General features: G+C 44.4%; 1 protein-coding gene across 1 annotated transcript in view; it reads left to right on the top strand.

Moving 5' to 3' along the window:
• Positions 1 to 22,675, top strand: part of LOC147898768 (DEAD/DEAH box RNA helicase family protein) — a 178,657-nt gene that overhangs the window by 13,002 nt on the left and 142,980 nt on the right. The window contains exon 4 of the mRNA XM_087378942.1: positions 13,586 to 13,701. Within this exon, the coding sequence (XP_087235068.1) occupies positions 13,586 to 13,701 (116 nt within the window). The remainder of the gene's footprint in view (positions 1 to 13,585; positions 13,702 to 22,675) is intronic.

Genomic DNA, 22,675 nt, shown 5'->3' with positions numbered 1-22,675 from the left:
TTTCAAAATGCGGCAACCTTCCTCATCTTGGATGCTTTTACTATTTACAACGGTCCCCATGCTACACTGAGGAAAGACAGTAGTGGTTTTTTTGCGATAGACTCCACCAAAATCTGGACCAATGAAAGAGATACTTTTGTTCTTCCCAAGCATTGAGAGCAGGTGCATACTAATGATTTAATTAATCGAATGCTTTCATTTTTAAAGATCAATTGGTACATGTTCGTATCGACTTAAGCATAAATTTATATAATTGATGGCTTTTGACACCCATCTTCAATATAGGTGGTTTTTCATCTAGATCGTTCTAATCCAAGATGATGGTATGTGATCTAAGGTGCACCACAAAGTAAAAAGATTTTTGGAGATAGAGATGTGGACATGGAGATGCCACTACCAATGCTGGATCCAATTGATCCAGATGGATCTAGTGAAGAAGATGAAGATCACAATATGAGTCAAGAAGAAGATGCACATAATGACATCGTACAAGAGGAAGATGGAGATCACGATATTGAGGAAGAAGATGATGATCAAGAATCAACCGACTTTATTGAAGAAGGGGAATTACAAGATCAAGTCTTAGGTGAACGTACGACACCAGAGTACGATGATGATATAGGAGATCAACTCGGTATAGATTTGGAGATAGACTTGTTTGGCATGCAAGACTTGACTCAGGATGAAGCTATTGATGTAACTACTCTTGATTGATTTTTTTCATCTCAAACTTGGACATGAATATATGATCTTCAAACTTGATGTACATGCTCTTGTATTTTTATTGTAAACAAACAAAGTTGAAGATGATACCTCATCTTCAGCTTTGTGTACACTTTGGTCTTGCCTTTCATCTTCCTGAATCGTGCTTTCTGAAAACGCAGCAGCACCCAATCACCCTCCTTCAAGAGTAACTCTCGGCGATGCTTATCTGCTGCCCATTTGTGCTTCTCTTGGATTTTTTGGAGGGCTGTTTTGACCTTTTGGTGAGCAACATCCAAGCTCTCCACAAATCTGTCCGCTTCAAAAATCTTCTCTTTCGTATGTAGAATGGGAGGTACCTTCCGTTCTCGTGCCACAATTGCAAAGGGGGCTTTCCTTGTGGATGAGTGTATAGTGTTGTTGTAAGCGAACTCAACATCCCATCAGATTCAGGATGAAAAGAGGATGAGAAATTCAGCGTGGTACCCATATTCTCAAAGATACCTCTCCAGAAAAGACTTGTCATATTCTCAAACAGAAAAGACTTGTCATATTCTCAAATAGAAAAGACTTGTCATCCGCGCGTTTGTATCACTGATAATTGATTGAGGCATCCCGTGATGTTTAAACACACGAGACATAAAGAGTCTTGCCATCTGGTTTGCTGTAATTTTCTTCCTTACAGGAATAAAGTGGCCTTGTTTACTGAATCTGCTTGATGTACTGTAGTGATTGATGATCGGTCTGAACATGAAAATCAGCACCCAAATGCATCTAGGTCGAAAGAGCATGTATGACAGCCAACATCTCTTTCTCATAGATGCCAAAATTCATTTCAGCATCTTGGAGCACTCTGCTCTCGTATGTCACGACTCTTCCATCTTGCATAAGTACCCCTCCTACGCCGTTCCCACATGCATCTGCTTGGATAGCGAAGGGTTTGCAAAGATCTGGCAAAATAATCATAGGATCTGAGCAGAGTTTCTCCTTCAATGGTCAAAAGCTGCAATTTCTTTGGAACCCCATCTGAAAGTGACCCCTCTCTTTTGTACGGCATGTAAAGGAGATGCAATCTCTACAAAATACCGAATGAACCTCCTGTAGCACGAGCACAAGCTGCGTATTTCATGGATGTTCTTCAGGTGTGGCCAATTCTTGATGGCCTCTACCTTGGTGGGGTCCATCCTAACTCCATCCTTGGAAACAATGTGCTCGAGAAAATGGATCTCATGCATGAAAAATTCACTTTTCTCGGCATTGACAAGCAGCTTATGCTTCCGTAGCTCCTCAAGAACAATTGCCAGGTGCTTCTTATGTTCAGCCTCATCTGGAGAGAACACAATGATGTCATCGAAGAAAGGGCCAACAAAGGCTTGGTGTTCTCTAAAAATCGTGTCCATCATTCTGTTGAAGGTGAAAGAGCACTTTTCGTGGGAATTTGTGGGAAATTATTTGTCCAATCACTTTGAAATTTGGAGCATCTACTCTTGAGCCTAGGGCCTACCTCTCTATAAAAATTCAGCGCCATAAGTGCTCTCTGTTGTGAGTTGCCACATGGTAGGTTCTGAGAAACCCTGATTTTCGAAGTGCTGGGAATTTGGGGCTTCTTACATCAGTGGAAAGCCCCTACTTCCCTGATCATTTCTATGTGTGAGATTCCCTAAAAGGATGGAGGATTGAGTCAACATTGAGGTTTTTTTTCTCTATGGCGCAAGAAAGTGAAGAAAGCGACGATCTGCTGTTTTCTTGCACCAAATTAGGACATTCTTGGCAAGGCTGCTCCCTAAGTCTGGTGGTGATCCGAGACTATTTGGAGGAGTTATGAGCTATTTCGATTGGCTGGCATGGAGGAATTGCTGCGATCTTCAGATGTACAGCTTCATTTCGGGTCAGCTCTAGTGCAGATGGTCGCCTAGCTCCATGAATGCAACTGACAAAGTGTGATAGTGATCTGGTTTTTTGTTACAGAGAATTTCAAAAATTCAGTACAACAGCTAGCGCAGAATTGCTATTTGCCAAAGGTTCTAGCAATTTCTAGCCATCCAGGTGTAATGTTATGAAATTCTACTCTTGATTGGCCCTTTGGTTCAGTCTCAGCATAAGGATCGCCTAAACAAGTGGGAAATTTCAAGTTTTCTCTCAGAAGTTTGACCTGCGAAATTAGGGCAAAACTAGCATTTGGGGCTTTTGGTACCGGTTATTGATCAGGGCTTAAGATAGTGCATTTACTCTAGATTGAAGTCATTGAAAATGCATGTAAAGAGGTCTATTGGTCAAGCTAGTAAGCAATCAATGGGTATCCTTGATTCCATCTGAGAAAAGGAACCATCTGATGATCAATGATCCTCATGTTGGCAATGTTCAAGGGGATTTAGTAGCAACTCCTCAAGTACAAGCATCCCTTAACCAAGAGGCTAGAACAGATCATAAAGAGTTGTATAAATCCAATGCTACAGATATTCAAGGAGTTAACTAATGAGATTAAGACCAATAATCAGAGGATTGACTAGAGAATGCAGAATATGTCTGCCACTTTTAATAAAAGGTTTGACCAGTTCAAGAAAAGTCAAATTTATGATGGGAAGAGACTTATGGATCCCCAAATTGATGGAGACTCAGGTTCAGATGATGATGATGATGATCCTATACATGTAACTTAATCGTTTGGTTTTATGGCTTTTGCCCGAAGGACCTATCACTCTAGTGGAGTTACAGCTCATATGGATAAGGATCCAGGACTCCTAACAATAACAGTTAGGTGTTCACGGGTATTTGGAGTGACATGATTCACACTTTGATAGCCATATGGGCTAGCATGCAGGGCCCTTCATAGGCAGCCTCTTCTAGGACGACTGTATTTCTTCGAGTTTGGAGGGGTTCTCCCTTTTTCTCAGAGGTTGCTACCAGATTGAGATGGCACTATCAGCCCCAATCCTTTCTTTTTGGCTCTTGAGCTTTTCATGCATTGCATGGTGTATCCCGTATTCCCGTATGGAGCTTGCTCTAACGGTTTTCTTTAATACTTAATAGAAGTCTCTTTTTTGCCCAAAAAAAAAAAAAAACAGTTTAGCAGCTGAAGAGTTGTGTCAAAATTCCATGAATATAAGTTGCTACCAGCAGACCTTAGGGCAGCAATGACATTCCAGCAATATATACAAACAGTTAAATCTATTGAACCAAAAGGACCTATTCATCAAGACAAAGATATGAAAGACAAGATTATACTTTCTAAGTTCAAAGGTGATTCTATCTCTCCTGAGGAATTGGAGGAATGGCTCAGCAAGATGGCTGACTACTTCCTTCTATATCCAAAGGGTGATCAAGGTAAAATCAGATTTGCTGTTCTTCATCTGGAAGATTATGCCCACTCTTGGTGGAGGCATCTACAGCAAGAAGGGTTAACTTTTAATGCTTGGGATGAATTCAAGGCTGAAATGCTTAAAACTTTTATATCTCCTTTTACTAGGGATCAATATATTTGTAAGTGGTATGATCTTACTCAGCAAGGATTAGTGAAAATTTATATCAAACAGTTTTGGAAATTGGCTTTGTTTGTTCATGGTATTGATGAAAGAGTTAGAATGCTCAAATTCATCCATGGTTTGCACCCTAGTATTGCTTCAGATGCTGCAGCTCAAAAGCCCAATTCTCTTAAAGAGGCCATGCAGTTGGCAGAGCTTTATGAACTCAAATACAATGGGAAGGAGAAGACTTTGGGTATTGGTCACTTTGGAACTAAGCCTATGTTCAAAGGGGTTTCCAATGATGAAAGCAAACTTCCTGCACCTGCTACAACTTCTTCTATTTCTAGGTTCCCCACAGTGTATGGTAGTGGCATGGGACAATGTAAAGTCATTCTTTAAACCCACTCCAAAGGATGATCTGAGTGATAAAAAGAAACAAGTTGGTTAAGCAGTTATCTCAAGCAATTATTAATGACAGGAAGAAGAAGAATTTGTGCTACCTTTGTGGTGAGAAGTAGACCGGTTGACAGTGGGAGCACTCATAACTTCATTAATGCAAAGACACTTCAAACAATGAGGTTATGCCCATCCACTTCGGATCATGGGATCAAAGTTGAGGGGGCTAATGGTCAGCATTCCCACAGTAAGCAATATTGTCGGGCTGCTCAAGTGCAACTTTCTCAAGACTAACTTTTCATGGAGATCTATTTGTCTTGGAAATGGGACCTATTGACATTGTCCTTGGTTGTGAATGGTTGAGAACCTTGGGAGAATTCTCTATGGACCTTAATAGACTGTATATGAAGTTTATGCATGAAGGTAAGCACATCACTTTGATGGGTCAACAATCTCTTAAATTGTCCTTAATTTTTGCAAGAAGAACTTCTGTTTGGACTTCTTGTGAGTTAGAGTAGAGGGCTCCTTCAAAATAACTAAGTGTTTATGTGAGAGAAAATGCGAATCTAAGTAGTTTTACAATTAGGAGATAAAGACAATAAAACTGCCCGTATGTATTACTTAATGTGGCAGTTATTCTCCCCTGCCCCATGAATAGACGACAATTTGTTTTTTTAATAAATATTTTGGTGACATTTCTGTTTACTGCATAATTTTTAAGAAAAGGTATCTGCCTTCCAATAATTGATTGGACACTATATCACCGAAGTGTACATATGACCATATTGTAGACGAGTCCAAATCGTTGCATACGTGTTCTTGACTTCAGAAAGTTTTTAATACTGTGCCATTATGATCGCTTTTCCCACACAGTCAGTCACCCTTTGCTTCTCTTGTGTTATTGGTTAAGAAGAAGGATGGCTCATTTAGAATGTGTATTGATTACAGGGATTTGAACAAAATGACAGTTAAGAATAGGTTTCCTATCCCTAGAATTGATGATCTACTGGATGAGCTTAGAGGGGCAAAGTACTTCACAAAGATTGGCTTAAAGTCAGGCTATCATCAAATAAGGATGAAGGAGGGAGATGAACATAAAACTGCCTTCAGGACAGAACGTGGGCTTTATCAATTCAAAGTGATGGCATTTGGCCTAACCAATGCACCTGCAACTTTCCAAGCCCTAATGAACAAGTCTTTGCAGCCTTTCCTCTATAAATTTGTGTTGGTATTCTTTGATGATATATTGATCTACAGCAAAACGAAAGAAGAGCATTTATTGCATGTCCAACAAGTATTGGAAGTATTGAGGACACACCAGTTGTATGCCAAATCAAGTAAATGCACTTTCATGGCTCAAGAAGTGGAATATTTGGGCCATATTGTCAGCAATAGTGGCATTAAGGTGGATCCTAGCAAGGTAAAGTGTATAAAGGATTGGCCTATAGCTAAGAATATCACCTAGTTGAGAGGGTTCCTTAGTCTAGCATCATTTTATAGAAGGTTTATAAGGCATTTTGCCAAATTGGCAGCTCCTCTCACTGATCTTCTAAAAAAGAATGCTTTCCAATGGTCTGACAGTGCCAATAAGAGCTTTGAAGCATTAAAGGAGGCATTAACTTCAGCGCCTATCTTGATATGTCCTGATTTCTCTCAACCTTTTACAATTGAGGCTGATGCTAGTGGAAGGGGCATTGGAGCTGTCCTAAAGCAGAATCATGGAGTTATTGCCTTTGAAAGTCGGAAATTGGATGACAAGGAGTCAAGTTTCCACATTTATGACCAAGAGATGTTGGCAATACTTCATGCAATCAAAAAGTGGCACCACTACATTTATGGCAGCCATCTCAAGGTCAAGACTGATCATAAGACTCTCAGATATTTTCTATCTCAGTCTTCTCTATCACCCAAGCAAAGGAGATGGCTATCCATTGTGCAAAACTATGACTTTGACATAGATTACCAGATGGGCAAAGAAAATATTGTGGCAGATTCTGTTTCCAGGATATGGGCTTGTACTTTATCATCTATTACTGAGGTTTATAAAGATTGGATCCATGGCATTCAAGAAGAGTATCTCAATGATCCTCAAGCAGCTGCTATGTTCCAAGACTTGCAAGATCCTGACTGTCAGCAACATCCCAATTTCAAGTTGCACAATGGGCTCTTGTGGTATAATGATAGAATATTTCTTACTGAAAATTCCTCCTATAAGCTGCTAATCTTGCAGGAATTTCACTCATCTCCTATGGTGGGGCATATAGGCCTCAACAAGACGTATGATAAGGTAAAACAGAGTTTTTACTGGAAGGGGCTTTGGAAGGATGTTCTTGCTTATGTTCAAAGCTGTAAGCCCTGTCTACAAAACAGGGAGTTGAATTTGAGGCCAACTGGTCTACTACAACCTCTACCTATACCTCAAGGTAAATGGGCACATATCAGCATGGACTTTATTACAGGTCTACCAATGACCTCTAAGGGTTGGAACAGTATCTTTGTGGTTGTTGATAGGCTTACTAAAGCTGTCCAGTTCATTCCTACTAAGACCCAATTTACAGCTTCCAAGGTGGCTAAGCAATTCATGGAGAATGTGTTTAAATTACATGGACTTCCTCAGGAGATTGTGAGTGATTGTGATGCTAAGTTTATGGGGCATTTTTGGCATGAGCTTTTCAGTTCTATGGGAACACTTCTTCCCCAAGTACAGCAGATCACCCTCAAACTGATGGGCAAACAGAGAGGGTTAACCGCTGGTTGGAAGATTATCTAAGGCATTTTTGCTTTGAGACCCAAGCATCGTCGGATCAATGGTTGCATCTAGCTGAATTTTGTTATAATACCACCAAGCATACTTCAATTGGTATGAGCTCTTTTGAAGCCATGTTTGGCTGTAAAGCTCGTGTCCCATCAACCATTATTGATCAAGCATTGACAAGCCAGCAAGCCAAGGATGATTTGGCTCACATGACTGCTCTATTACAGCAATGTAAAGATAATATGGTAAGGGCCCAAGCAAGGATGAAGGATTATGCTAATGAGCATAGGAGAGATCTTCATTTTGAAGAAGGGAATTATGTATTTCTCAGATTACATAAGTCTAGGCATGCTTCTTTGAAAGGTAATACCAATGTTAAGCTTGCTCATAGGTATTATGGACCTTACAAGGTCTTGAGGAAAGTTGGAGAAGTGGCTTATGAGTTGGAGCTCCCACCATCCTCTAGAATACACAAAGTATTCCATGTATCACTGCTCAAGAAGTATTTGGGGCCTAAGGAGCAAGTTATGGAAGAGCTACCTCCTATGGATGAAGAGGGTCAAACTGAGTATATACTTGAGAAGATCTTTGGATTTTGAGATCATGTGTTGAGGAACAAGTCCTACATGGAATATCTTATCAAATGGAGAGGTCTACCTGATGAGGAGTCTTCTTGGCAGCCGTCTACAATTGTGGAGCAGTACCCTCAATTGCTTAGCTGAATCCTATGGCCAAAATTGAGTCCCTATGAACAGATTTGATTTTCTCTTGCTATATAGCATATATGGACATGTTGCAGCCAGCATTCACTATCCTTTCTCAGATCAGCATGTCTCTCACTGGATCATATGATCAGATCTGTTATATTGGACAGCATAGCTCTTCCACCTGATTGCTTGATTTCTTGGGAATATTATATGATCCATTTACAGATCAGCATGCCTACAGGGAGGTATTGACTGAGAAACTTCATTGCTCAGCTGATATGACCAGAATTGAGCTGTTCAGGTTTACAAGGAGCATTGTATGTTCAGGTTACAGCCTTTTCAAATTTGAGGACAAATTTCTATTTGAGGAGGGAGGATTGTAACAGAGGGTTACTTTTTTACTTAGGCTAAAAGTTAGTAGAGAGGCCTTTATTGGCTTGTAAGTGTTTTCTTTTTTTTAATAAAGGGGATACCATAAGTTGCCACGTGGCATCCTAGTAGGTAATCCCATAATCAATACTGCTTTGTACTGCCTTGGGCCATACCTATATAAGGGCTCTAGTTGTACTTGGCAATTCATTCATGACTTATACTTCATTACTGAAATAGAATATACAGCAAGAGTTCAATACTCAGCTGAATTCTAAGAAGGAATGACTTCCTCCTGTCCTTGTGCAGCCCCTCACAAGTCTCTGTTGAAGATCCAGCCCATGATCTTCCTCTCCTACCCTTTTCCTAAACATAAGGTACTACACTACTTAACTCTCCTGCAAATTCTACTAAACTTAGTAGTGTTTACTGTTAGTCAGGCGCAGTCTTGTTGCACTCACCCTGCTCGGTAGGAGGGAACTTCTGCTTATGTGGGCATTCAAAAGCCCTGTGGCCTTCCTCCTTGCAAATATAACACTTGTTGGCATCATAAAGAATTTGCTTTTCCTCATTAGACGTGCGTGTCGGTACTCGCCTCTGTCCTGCAATAAACTTTGCCTTCATAGGGGATTCCATCTTGCTGCCCTTTGACCTGGATGTCTCCTGTGAGCTTTTTTTGAACCCAAAAACTTTCCCTTGCATTAGTGCATAAGCGGTAGTGGCATTCTCAACCAACTGGGACATATTGGAAACCCTTATCTTCGTGTAGTAGTCACGAATCTCCTTTGGCAACGCGCAGCAATACCTTTCAATTTCCTTGGACAGCGGTACATGTCTGTAAGAATTCACTTGCAACAGGGCTTCCCAAAACTTCTTATTGTAGTCCTCAAAACTTCTACAATTTGCAGCATCTAATTTAGGCTGCCTTGAGCTCAGTTTGCCAATGGTTTGGATGCATGAATGCCTCTCAATTGGGTCAGATTAGAATTGAATGCCTGAGTATGCCTTGCCAATGGGAATTCTAGTGCTGCACTTGGATTAGATGCCTTGAAGACAGGTAGAGGATTTGCAGAGAGAAATAGTGCAAGGTTGAATCCCTGTTGTACATCATTTTCATTCAGAAGCATTAAATAAATACCGTAAGGGGTGCCAAGGCATTTGGGGCCAGTGAGTGCACTGTGTAGTATTTTCATTAAGCAGGGGCATTCTAGCCTCACCTTTGTTGTTGTTGAAGTTTGTTTCTAAGTTGTGCTAAGTGATTGAAGTGACTGAAGCTTGCATTGTGGCTATTTATGAAGTTTATGACTGCGTAGAAGAAGATCATTGCCCTTTTAGTTATTGAAGGCCGGTTTCAGTGGTTCCGTCGCCGGAACAATCACCATCTTCCTACAGAGGTGAGCCCTGCTAGTGTCGGGTGAAGGACACCTTTATTGCAATTGTTGCTATAGCCATCAAACTTAGCAAGCATGTCACACCGTGAGAGTTCATTGACCATCTCTGAGCAAGAGGGGCAGGACGAAGACAGAGCATCAGAGAGCTTTAAAGAGGAGCAGGGTATCAGCGGGGGTGATGACCAGCAGGACAATGGGGCACATCCCGTTTCTCTTGAGCATACCAATGAGGACTCACAGGATGAGGTAGATGAGGCAAAGGAGCTTGATCCTACTGCTCTTTTTTCAGCTGTGAATGCATAGTGTAGCAAGAGCCCTGTCGCAGTTGCAACATGCCGTCACGGAGATTATGCAAGCTCCTCACCCTATGGTTGCTTCCCCTGGAAGCAAAAAGTCAGCTCATAAGAAACAGAAGAAGCATAAGAAGACTCAAAGGCATGTTTCTTTCAGTGGACAGCCTTTAGAGATACCCTCGATCACCCCTGTAGCGGGTAATGCCAACAACTTTCATTCATTCAACCAGGGACAGCAAGCTCTTCCTCAGCCCACCATGCATCCACGATATTTTGGAGGGGGATTGGTTTTTCAGGCAATGGTGGCACCATCCGCAGAGGCACCCAGAATGCCCTAGAATGCAGAATTTCCAGCAACTTATGATGGGTGGAATGCCCCCTGCAAATGCCAATATGATGTATTCAAACATTGGGATGCAACTTGGAATGCAAACAGGAATGCCTAGGACAATGGGCAATACTTGGAATATGCCACAGAAGCAGGAAGTGGGACCTGGAGGCTGGAATGCCAAACCCCACCATGGGTACGGGTGGAATGGCTTAGAATGCGGGAGCAGTGATGCCCCCACCGTTTTTGCAGCCCCCCGTTTATGACAATGTCACCCCTAAAGGCAAATTATAACATTACAAGGAGGGAGGGGCGACTGTAAAGTTTGAGACCTTCAATCGAATGCAGGACAGATTGAAAGCTTTGACATTCGTGGAACAATTCGATGCTGCGTACTCAGGTGGACACTTTCCAAAGTCCGAAAGGCAGCCACCTTTTTTGAAGGGCAATGTGCTCCAATGGATGACCAACCTTCTCTTGCAAGGTAGAGCACCTACCACTTGGGTCGAATTCAAGCAGATCTTCTCAATAGCATGGCTCACTACCACTTTCAAGGTAGATATCATGACCGCCTATAGCCTAAAGGACTGCAAACAACACGCATGCATTGCAAAAAGCTGCAAAGTAAGAAAGAAAAAGGAAAAACAGAACTTGGAACCAATTTTTGCTGTTTGTGGCAGAGGGGCGAGCTTCTTCCTTTCTTGAAATTAACCTGCGGCTCAAGAGTAAAGCCTCTTGAAAGACTTCTCTTTTCTCTCTCTGTAGAGCTTGGGTCTTTGGGCTTCTCACTTGATGGAGCTGATTGCAGACTTTACTTTTTTAGCCTACATAGATTTTCTCCCTTTCACCAGGGTGAATGGAGGATCATCCCTCTCCAGGGCTTCATGTTCAGCTCGTTTTAGTTGAGCTTTAAAATCCTAAGTGTTCTCTTCGGACTCTTCTTCCTTTGAGCTATCTGTTAGCTTTTCCTCAGTGGGTCGCAAGAAAAAACTGTAGAGGATCTCCAACATGCAAATCTGCAGCAGAGCCTTGGCACCGAGATCTGGCCTTCAAATCCTCGCGGCAAAGTTCGTACACTAGGAAAAATGCCTTGAAATTTGTGCCACAAAGTCGTATAGCCTCTCAGGATGCGTGCTTGCAGCCAAGTTGCCTCGAAAACCGTGCCAAGGGAAGGGGGGGGGGGCGAGCAGCCAGAGTAGCAACACACAAGAGGAGCAGCAAAAGTGCAACAAAAAATAGACGGGGAGCTACTGCTTGACATCCCGCACCTTTGGGAGAGTGAGGGGAGAGATATGGAAGGTGGGGGAAGGACATGCATACACAAGCATGAAAAATGGCACCTCCTTCTTGCCATTTGCCCCTTCATCAAAGTCCTAACCCCCATACCAAGGACAACGTTGGTTGTCCTTGGGCCCAACCTTTAGACCCCTCTTTTAAAGCCTTTGCCTTGCCCCTAGGACCTAGTGGTGCACCTAGACTTTGCCCCTAGGAACTTCTAGGAAGTGTGCACTTCTTCTAGCTAGTCCCTCAGGGCCAAACCATTACTACACTTAACCATGGTTAACCCTAGGTTAAGTGTGGGTTGAGGTATAAAGATACTTTACATCACTTTTCACGTCCCCGTGACACCGACCATGTCAACGTGGCATGTGTACGACCGACCCAGTCTTGGAGATAGTTGATTGTCCTTGTCCCTGTCGACAATGCTGCAGGCGTATCTGGTAGGCCTTGTTGGCTACCATTTGCGCTGCCCTTGCAGAGCCTGCTGCTGCCAGTACTCGGCCTTTATCCAAGCCTTGTGCTGCGTCTAGACAGCCCATCCATGCAGCCACATCTACTGTTCTTGCTGCCCATGTGGTAGTCTCTATTTGCTCTCAGATCTACCCTTGTGGCAGCCTTTTCTTCTGCATTGGGGGATCCATTGTAAAGCCCTTCCCTATTGTAGGTCATCCTCTCCCTTGTCCTCCTCATACGAGGACTGAGAGATGGGGAAATGACATCTCTATCCCAACAATAATACATTGTTTGTTGGTACTATCCATACCACGTGATCCCAGCAAACCCTGAGGGCTGCATCAAAACCCGAATTGGGATCTAGGTCATATATTAAGACCGTCTGTATATTCATATTGCAATTAGTTGGTGGTGCCCTTTTATGTCGCATCTGGTGCAAGATAGTTCGACGAACGATTTTTTCTGTCTTTTTTCCTGCCAAGCGTTTCGATTTTCTCTTTGCTCCCTCTAAAGATTTTGTGGTGCTACTAGGTCGAGCTTCATTTTGCTTGTATGGTTGGTGGTGCTCTTTTCTATAGCGTCCAGTGCAGGATAGTTCGAGGAATGATGTCAGTTGTTTGTTCTTCCACCAAGTGTTTTGATGGCTCTCTTTTGAGCATGATGTTTGCTCCCTCGAAATAGTTTTCTGGTGCATGTGTTACATGCTAGAGGAAAGCAGGTTGTCATTGTTTGCTCCCTTGAATTTTTTCTTGCGCGTCATGTTGGAGGAAGTAGGTCCCCTCCTATGCAGGGTTTTTGAGGGCTTCTAGTGTGACCTGATGGGGCAAGGCATCATGTCATAGCTCCTTAGCTTTGGCAACTTCTTTCAGGAGCAGCTTTTTTGTGTTCTTTGTTGACCTTTAGTGAGGATTGGGACAGACCTTCATCTCCCATCTCATGAGCAGGCTCTGAGAGGCTAGGGATTGAGATTTACCTCTCCACCTTTGTTGTAAGATTTTGGGGTTTTTGGTAGAGGTTTGGGAAGGAGCTAGCTTTCCCACCTCTGATGTTATGATTGTACCTTGGCAATTTGGTGTTTTGAATTGAATATATTACTTTTTCTGGGGGGGGGGGGAGCGGGGGACATGGAGGGCCTTATTGTGTTTAGAGGTTAGGATGAGGAAGCTTGTTGAAAGACAAGGGACCTGGTTGTAGATTATGCACCTCAATCAATGAATAATTCTATGAAATCATTTTGCTGGGCTCCCCATCATATAGTTGTGTTTTGGGCTTAATTGATCATATTGCATGGGTTGTGATGGTTGCTTCTTTGGGTTTCGATATGAAGCTTGACTGAGATTGCATTGAATGCCACTCTAGATAAATGCTTCTTAGATGGTATTTCTATGTAGTTGTATATGTTAATATATAATTGGAGGTAAAAATGGCCCATGTTTTTGAATGCAGCTTTTAGTGCACAAGTTAATGTTGAATGTCATTTGGGAGCTCGGACAAATACAATAGCTACAGAATCACAATCTAATAACGGCTCATTGGATCTTAACACCAGGACTTTTTTTAATGTAAGTTGACCCTTTTCATGTGTTGATGTGTCTTTCAATTTTTAAAAGTGCTGAGGGTGGGACAAAACTGCCTTGAACCTTTCTGTTAAATGTTAGGGCTGTGTTTGGTTGCTACATTGTTGAAGCATCAAGACAGTTGCAGGATTTGGACCAAGTGCATCCAGGCCTCAATCTGTGAACCTCTTCAATAACCACACAAATACATAGTCCTGTGCACCATTGACAAGAGGGATATATGAAGGTTTGTTTCTGATACTTGCAGCTATGGTTGCACATCACTTTGGGAATGAGAGTTTTTGGGGGTAGTTTGAGTGGGTGTGTTGGCTCTGTGGATTAGTCATTGCAAAGAAGCATGTTTGTGTTGGCAAAACAGTTGAGCTATGAAGAATATTATATCCTAACCAAGATCATGCCAGTCTCTTGAAGTTGCTCCAACTGCAATTGTTTGTTACACAAAGCATTTGTCTGGGAATGAGATAGAAGCATGAAAGACTTCATGCCTGCAAATGTTTGTTTAGTGTGAAATTGGTGTTGAGCTGGAACTTTAGCGGCAGCATTTCAGATTACATCATGAAAAAAATCATAGGGTGGATTCTTTGTGACAGCTAAGCCTGTTTAAAAGACAAACGCTCCATTTACACCCACCAGTTACAAAAGCATTGTCAATATAAAGATAGCAGTTGGGAGATATGACAGTGTTGGCTGTCAAGCTCTTGCATTTCCCTTTGCGCAGACTCCATGTTGCATTGTTTTGTTGCTCCCAGTTTGAGGCTTGTTAAGTCCGCTGTCCTAATTTTGGGAATGTTGAGGGATCTCAGCTGTAGGCTCCTCGCCCATAGCTTGTGACCTCCTGAATGTGGCAGCAGCTCTCCTTCGTTGAAAGGGCATATTATAAAAATGATAAGCTTCTCAATTCAAAGCTCCAATTATAGCTCAGCATAACCTTCCAGCTAAGAGATGAGACTCCCTATGAAACAGACATGGAAATTCGGCTTACTGTGAGAGTGAATGAGCATGTTTCACTAATAAGGGTGCCTTGTTTCTCAGATCTTCAAAAAAGGGCTGGAGAGCTGACCAGTATACATAGCGTCCGTACACTAGACCGTCCTATAGACTGTAGTAAAGATTTGCATAGTGAAGGATTTCTTCAACACATCTTCCTTGTCCCTCACCTGGTTTGTTTCATCCCTTAGTACCATGGATTTATAGTTGATGAAAGGGGCTCAATGCATCATGTGCCTCGCTTCTCAATGACTCTCCGTTTTCAGGGTTCTTGAAGGAGGATCGACCCATCCTCCCCTCCATTGGGGGCTGTTTTGGCACCCTTCATCTTTAGCAGCCTTGGTTGTAGAAGAGATGGGGTTCCTTGACTCCAGGTGATTGTTGAATGCTTGGAGACCTTGTCAATAGAGATCTTCCTCGAGACTCTAGATGGAGGGGAGATCCAACAGCATGTTGAGGTTCATGGTCTACTAGACGAGTGCCTCAAATGGAGGGAGATGAGCCACTTGGTGTGAGCTTGTCCCAATGGACAACAGGGCTGAGGCCCCCCCCCCCCTCCCTTTTTTTCCTTTAGGCTCACTTGGATCAACACAGGGGCGTTCATGCCAATAGAGCCCAACATCTATGCAGTAGCAAGAGTCTTAGACTCGTTGGGTGAAGCCTTCTGAGGGGGCTTGGACCAGGGTGGAGAGGAAGAAGCCTGGCAAGAGGGCTGCCAAGAACCATAGGCGGCGAGCTAGACTCCAACAACGCATTATGGCAGAGTTGGCAGTAGCTTACCAAGTGCAAGGAGAGTAGACATGCTGCTCCCGCTCAAGATGGCCCCAGACTACTAATGGAGAGGTCTTTGATCATCTTCCAGTCGACCCTGTAGAGGCTATGGCCCAGAGGACTTGGCTTCTACACAATGGTAGGCTGTAGGAGAGCCCTTGGTCTGACCCAACCTCCGCCTTCTCCCGTTCCTCCCGCGAATCCTCATCTGCCTCCCCTCCCCCCTCGTTCCTCCACCCCCTCGCCTGCCTCTACTGCTACAATTACTCTCACCACTCGCCCCCTTGGCTCCTCTTGCTTTCCTCCCCCTTCAAGAAAGATGAAGGTTGGGACCTCCCCCTCGTCGTCTTAAGCCTGGACTGGTCGTGCCCGGTCTCTGTTCGCCTGACCCACATCCCCCAACCTCTCTTCTCCTCTCTACTTCTCTCCCCCCCCACTCCGTGCCATCCTCCCCTTCGTAAGCCCTTAACATTTAATTTTTTTAGTCTCCCTCAGGTCACACAGCAGTGGACTTTTTTGTTAGAAGTCAGCCTTTTGTCTCAAGATCGACTAATAGCAACTCATTTAGCCAATCCCTTCTTTTGCCTCATTGGCCGTGAGAATATTTTTATTTTCCAAAGACGTGTTGCATCGGTTACATAGGGATGTGGAGCTGGAAAGGTCAAGTACTATTTTTCTCGCAGTCATGGATTACAAGTCGGGGCTCGGGATCGGATGTTGTACTCCCTACCTTCTAACCTCTCCTAGCAATTATGTGATGTTTGACTTTTGGGTAGAGGTTTCTTTCAAGTGGTTTTTGATTGGTAGATGCTGCAGCACAGGTGCTTTAGGCTAGACCTCTAGCTCTCTCCTCAAAGATGGTGTTCCTCTTTACTTATATCTTGGGTTTTGACCCAATAGAGGAGGACATGCGGATCATCTCTTGTTGATCAGGTTTTGAGGCCTTCCTCACGTTTGTCATTGGCTCCTCTGTCACTTCTCTCCACAAAATACATATCCACTTGCTTGGTAACTCATTTATTGCATACATTTATTTGCTTAAATTTAAAGTTCTTTAAATTAGGATGTTTGCCAAAGAATGCATATGTTTTTGTTGAAAAAGTCACCTCCTCATCTGTAAGCTCCCATATGAGGAGAGCATGGGGGAGGTGGAATTGGGTTTGTTGGGGCTGCCATGTGAGCAGCATACAAACAAAGAAAAGCACAAGCATGGGGCTGCCAGATGGACAGCATATAGGCTGCGGTTGTGGACAGCACAATCAGAACATGTATCTGGGTGCTTGGAGGATCTTGCAACAGAGTTGGAGCAGCAACAGCTCATGAAGATCTGCAAGAGTGTGCCGCGATGTCATGTGGCAGGGACAGAGGCTGCTCACAGCAAATGTACGGCCTGGACTGTGACGTGGAACAGTCCTTGGATGTGCCTGGGACCTGCCTGGAGCTCTAGAGCAAGAGGATATCTTGTTGGAGCTGCGTGGGGAAGGCCAGGTGTAGGCCTGGATCATAGGTGCAGGTGTACGGAATGCTGCTGCATTTGAAACAGCTCTGGAGCAGAGGCGAAAAGTCCAGTAGCAGGTTGGACTGCTAGGCGGGAGATGTGAGCCTGGTTTAGGCCTAGAAGTAGACCCCTACTGGGGCAGGGACAGGCCTGGTCCAGTGGCTTTGCACCACGTGGACAGGCGGCTATAAGCAGGCCAGGTTGGGCTGTTGGTACAAACCAGGGTCGGCCCCCACAGACTATGGGTCGGCCAGATCTGGTTGGGCCTATGGCGCTGTAAAAGGAAGCCCTCCAAGGCTCATAACACATCCATTTGGAGACCGTTTTGGAGCTGCAGACAGCCTGCCTCAAGGACCTGTTCAAGAGCATTGGAGGTGGCTGATTGCAGCAGACAAAGGCCTCAGTTTGTCTTCACCATTGGCTGTCTACACAGGGCAGCAAGGAAGACTGGATCAAGGGCAAGCATTGCCTTACAGGTGGCTGTCCGAGAGGATCAACCTAAAGGTGTGGGTGTAAGGCGCGACGACGAGGCCCACCTAAGTTCATGGGGAGTACGTGGCTCAGGTGTTCTAGAAGTGCCACGGAGGTAGGAGAACATGATATTTTGTGAAGTATAGGGATCCACTTTTCGGTGGGACAGGGACTTGTCTTCTGTATTGTGTTCATCTCTTGGACAAAAATATATAATGCTGGTTCTACATCTCTCTCATGAGCATTGCCTATTTACTTGCTTGCACATGTATGTTGAGATCACTAAGAAAGAGTTTTGGATTCCATATAAGCTACACAATAGCTGTCTTCCAATGCGTATATTCCTTGTTGTGAATTTCTAACATGGTATCAGAGCCCTGATGGAAGTTTACAAGTGGTGGAGCTTGAAGGCAAGGACCTTACCGAAGGACGACCTTGATTCAAAGCTCTAGGGATTCATCGTCTATCTGAAGGATTTTCCCTCGCAAGAAGGAGGTGATTCAAGTTCAGACCTGTGCCTGCAAACTCTGTTAGGATGCTCAGAAAGTTTCTTGTTTAGTGGTTTTCAGAATCTATGTTTGCAAAGAAGGGTTTCGGTGCTGGTGGTTCAAAGACTCCTTGTGGGACTGGGAGGTCGCTCTCACACCTGCGATTACTATTAATGCTACAACCATGCTATCTTGAAATTGTTGTTTGGTTGGAGGGGCTTGCAATAGAGTCGGAGCAGCAACACCTCATGACGATCTGCACGAGTGTGCCACGATGACACATGGTAGGGACATGAGGCTGCTCAGCATATGAATGGCGTGGATTGTGACGTAGAACAGTCTGGAGATGTGCTTGGATCCTACATGGAGCTCTGGTGCAGGAGATTGTCACGAGGACTTGAACTTACGAGAATTTTGATTTGCGACTCCCGCAATTTGCGTGTGACTGCCTTGGGCCTCTGGGGCACAGAAGTCTGGACATATGTGTGGGACTGAGGGAATTAAAATTCCTAGTGGGCCCTTGGAAATTGTGAATGTGCTGGCCAATTACTAGGCAATTAATTCCTAGGACCAATGTGTACAACAAAGGGGCAAAAGAGTGGTGCAATTAGAATTTACTATTTTTAGCAGGGGACTCCAAAAAAACAGCAGATGACACGTGTTTGGCATGCAAGAGGCCAAATTCATGCTAGAAAGAAAGAGAGAGTGAATCGTGATTTTGCCAAGAGAGGGTTTGGAGCAGGGCGACTCGTTTTTGGCTGGATTTTTGGTCTTCTGCTGCTATTGGTGACCTCCAAGAGGCAGGGCAACCTGTTTGGAGGCTGTTGCTGCTGCTGGAAACTGAGCAAGAAGTGAAGCGAGTTCTCTTTAGGCTGGTTTTGCTGTTTTCTGGGCTCCAAGAGGGCTGTAAACTCTTCTACAGGCTGATTTCACTGATTTCTGGGCTCAAGGCGACCCATCTTGCTGCTTCCCGGGTGGTAGACAGGCGAACTGTTTTGTGGCTGATTTCTGTCAGCTTTTGCTGATTTCAAGGCCTTTTCCAGGTGGGGCGACCTGTTTTGGAGCTGCCTTTGGACTGCGCCAAGGCTGAGTCATCCATACTTCACTGGATTCAGGGTTTTCTAGTTCAAATGGCCCGATTCCTGTGGATTCTGGGTAAAGGAAGGCTAGTTTATGTTTGCTTTTGTCGTCTCCGGACAGGTTGTTGGATGGTTATTGCGTTTGGTATTGTTTCCAGGCAGAGGAAGGTTGATTCATGCTGTTGAGCAATGACCAGGGTGACTACAGATAGGGGTGACCTGTTTTGGAAGGGTTTTCGTAGTTGGATGTGTCAGAGTTTGGCTGTCTTTGGCATTTCTGCAACTGTTGGGCACTTGGTTGTGCAGGAGTTTATGCCTTTGGGTTCTGTTGCATGCTTGGTCGGAAGGAAGAGTGTGTGATTGCCTAGTGATTGGATGCATATTCGCCATATAAAGTTGAGCAGGAATTGCATGGAGTGCAAGGACCAAGCACATTTTATCAGGGAGAAGCTTGCATCTTAGGAGATAGATCTCTTATTTTGGACCACGAATTAGGTGGCTCATATTTTCACAAAGCCCAGTATTGGGTGGTAGGAAGTTTGAATGGTGCAGGGATATGTTACAATTAAATTCTGCATCATGGGAGTGTTGCTTAAGTTTGGTATCTTTGGTGTCATTTCTGGACCAACCAGTTGTTGTTTTTTACTTCTGACACTAGTTAAGCTTAGCTATGGCAGCTTGTCTACAGTTTGGGTGAGTAAATTGTTTTGGCTTGCCATGTGGCATTGCCATATCATTATGGGGTCTAGAAGTCCCTCAGTTTGTGATGTTTGTCTTTGTGTGCACTTCTCAAACACATATTTGTAAGCTGTCCTGCTGATCATGAGAGATTTGCAATACCAGCGGGCTAATCTCTTAACCTCACTTTCTTCCTGCTTTCCCAAGAGCTCAAGGGTGATGTCGTCTTTAAGCTTTCTAACTTGTCTTCTGAAAAATAAACTATCTTCCGAGTCGGTGGAGCTGGAAGGGTTTGAGCTGATATTGAAGCCATTTACAGTGATTTGGGATGGAAGGGATGACTTCAAGGTTTATGTGGGGATAATCAGGTTCTTTGTTGAGGATAGGGAATGAATAGTTTTGAGAAGAGGGGACAGTTGAAAGGAGGAGAAAGGGGAGGGAGGGAAGGAGAGCCGAAGGGATGGTAGTCTGGGGGCTGGCAAGGAAAGCTGGTTGAAGGAGAGGAGTGAGGGGTCTCAGAGATCACTGCCCCACCTGTGAGCCCCCATATGAGAAGGAGAAGGGGCAAATAGATCTAGGGATTGGTGTGGGTAGGTAAGGGAATCAGATCTTTATTCTGATGCTATCTGCAGACTGCAATAGATTAGGGTTGCACAGAGCAGCCCTATTTATACGTTTTTAAAGGCGCAGGAGATAGGTCGGTAGACCTGTCAAGTCAGTTGACCAGCAGGTCCGGTCAACCCTGACCAGTTTGGGTCAGGTGAGGGCAGGTTGGGTCATCACATACCTAGGTCAGCCGTATTAGGTCACCCAATTCAGGGTTCAGGTTGGTTTGAATCCTAGCCCCTCCAGTCTTTAAAAGGGCCCATAAGCTAGGTCTTTGGGCACGCAAGAGCCCTAACTCAGCTACACGTCTGGATTTTCATCATCAGGCTAATGGCGGCCACCTCTGGCTGCTGTTTTTCCCATAAGTTTGTTGCTCTTTGTTGATTCCTTTTGCCCACGTCTATGGAGGAATACACTGAGGTTATTTTGACTTACCATTTTCTGTTCTATCTTCTGCATATTTTAGATTGTGGGGTCATTCATTTTCTGAAGATAAGAGAGAGTTCGTTCTTTTCAATGCCTCTTGTAATCTACTTCAACACAGAAGAAAGGAGTCCCTCATGAGAAATAGGTGTCCCCTCATGTAAGTATCAGAGCCTTTCCAATGCCTCTCATAATCTACTTCAACACGGAAGAAAGAAGCCCCTCATGAGAAACAGGTGACCCCGTTTCAGCAAAGTACCTCTGTTTTCATGTTCTGAAGATTGTTCACCTCCTAAGCCCTTCATGTCCTTGTCAAGGCCCGAGTAGATTACTTATTCCTAGCGAAGACTTGACACCTATAGGATATTAGGTGTAGATTGTCCGAAAACGGCATATGTAGGGGATTGAGAAAGCCTGCCACTTGGACAGCAATAATTTGTCCTACTGTGGCAGCCACATGGGCCACCAAATCCGCCAGTGCTGGTTATCCTACAGTCCTGCATTAAGGTTGTGAGTATGCCCATCATTAAGGCTGGCTGTGGGGCTGAAAGATGCCCAGCCATAGGCCCGTGGCTCCCACATGGCAGGGCCTTTACAGGTTCTGGAATGAACCTAACAGGTCGTCATCGGCCTGGCTGCAGGCCGGCAGGTCAGCAGATAGGCTGGCATACAGTCACAAGGTGTCAGCAAAAGGCCTTATATAGGCCAGAAGAAGAGAGCAGCTGCTTGGCAGCCCTGGCTGGTGGTTGGATCATTTATAGACTGTGACCAGCAAGTTGGGTCAACCTTACCAGGTTTTAGTCAGGTGAGGGCAGGTTGGGGTTATATAGACCCAGGTCAGCTATGCAGCTGAACCATTGCTAGGGTTCAGGTTGGCCTGAACCCTAGCCCCTATAAAAAGGTCCATAAGCTAGGTCTTTGGCCATCCCACTGAAGCCCTCCTATGATGCGTGAAGGAGACCTAAGTCAGCTACAAGTGTGCCTTTCATCCTCATCTACTGGTGGCCACCTCTGGCTGTTTTTTTCCCCAGCGTACGCTGCATTTTGTTGTTCTTTCTTGAGCCCTTTTTCCCACGTCTGTGGAGGAATACACTGAAGTTATTTCGGCATTCTATCTGCTGTTTTATTTTCTGGATATTTCAGATTCTGGGGTCGTTCATTGTGTACTGTTTAATTGAAGATCGGCAAAAGGTTGTTGTTCCTTTTTGCTGCGGGCAGCTGCTAAAGCAGGCATTTCAGCATCTGACAAGGGCTCTGAGGAGATATGGAGGAGGTGAAGCAGCCCTAGGGGCTCTAAGGACAGAGATGGGCCTGTATGGAGGAAGAGAGGCAGGCAGGGTGGGGGAGTACGGAGAAGTTGTGGGGTGCACAGAGGGAGCATAAGATGGTGAGCAGGGGGGAGGGAAGGCATAGATGTAGAGAAGACTGACGGAGGGAGAAGGCAGAGGTAGAAGGGGGAACTCAGCAAGGGATATCTGGGATCTCAGAACTGATTGGGAATTGGAGTTGCCAAAGGGTTCACTACAGTGATATTCTTGGTAGTAGGATTGTGACGATTTGAATTCTTGGGGAAAACCTCTTGAACCTACTATATTCCCCTGTCTCTCTAATACTTGCCATATTTTTGTGTTTTCTGATTTCTGAATGGTAGGTTTTGTAACGAGGAAAGCCACATTTCAATTTACTACCGGATCATTTGATATAGAAGTATGCCACCCTTCAATGCAATAGAAACTGCAGGGTTCCAATAGGATTCTGGGTTTTGGGCTCCGGCAAAGGATTCCGGGGCTCCGCATTCTTGTGTTACAGGTTCTGAGTTCCGGCGAGAGGGTTCTGTGTTCCAGGGAATGGGTTCTGGGATTCCAGTTCCGAGGTGAGCTCCGAGTGACAGCATACCCTCTTGACGGAGGCCTTCTGAGAGTATGTTGGTCGGCAGTAGTTCCTATCTTTGCTGGCTG

Source organism: Dipteris shenzhenensis, chromosome 9, assembly GCF_047967505.1.
Source record: "Dipteris shenzhenensis isolate YYH24624 ecotype China chromosome 9, Dip_SZ_1.0, whole genome shotgun sequence".
Lineage (NCBI taxonomy): Eukaryota > Viridiplantae > Streptophyta > Polypodiopsida > Gleicheniales > Dipteridaceae > Dipteris > Dipteris shenzhenensis.
The sequence above is the reverse complement of the archived record's forward strand: the minus strand, read 5'-3'. Positions and strand labels throughout refer to the sequence as shown.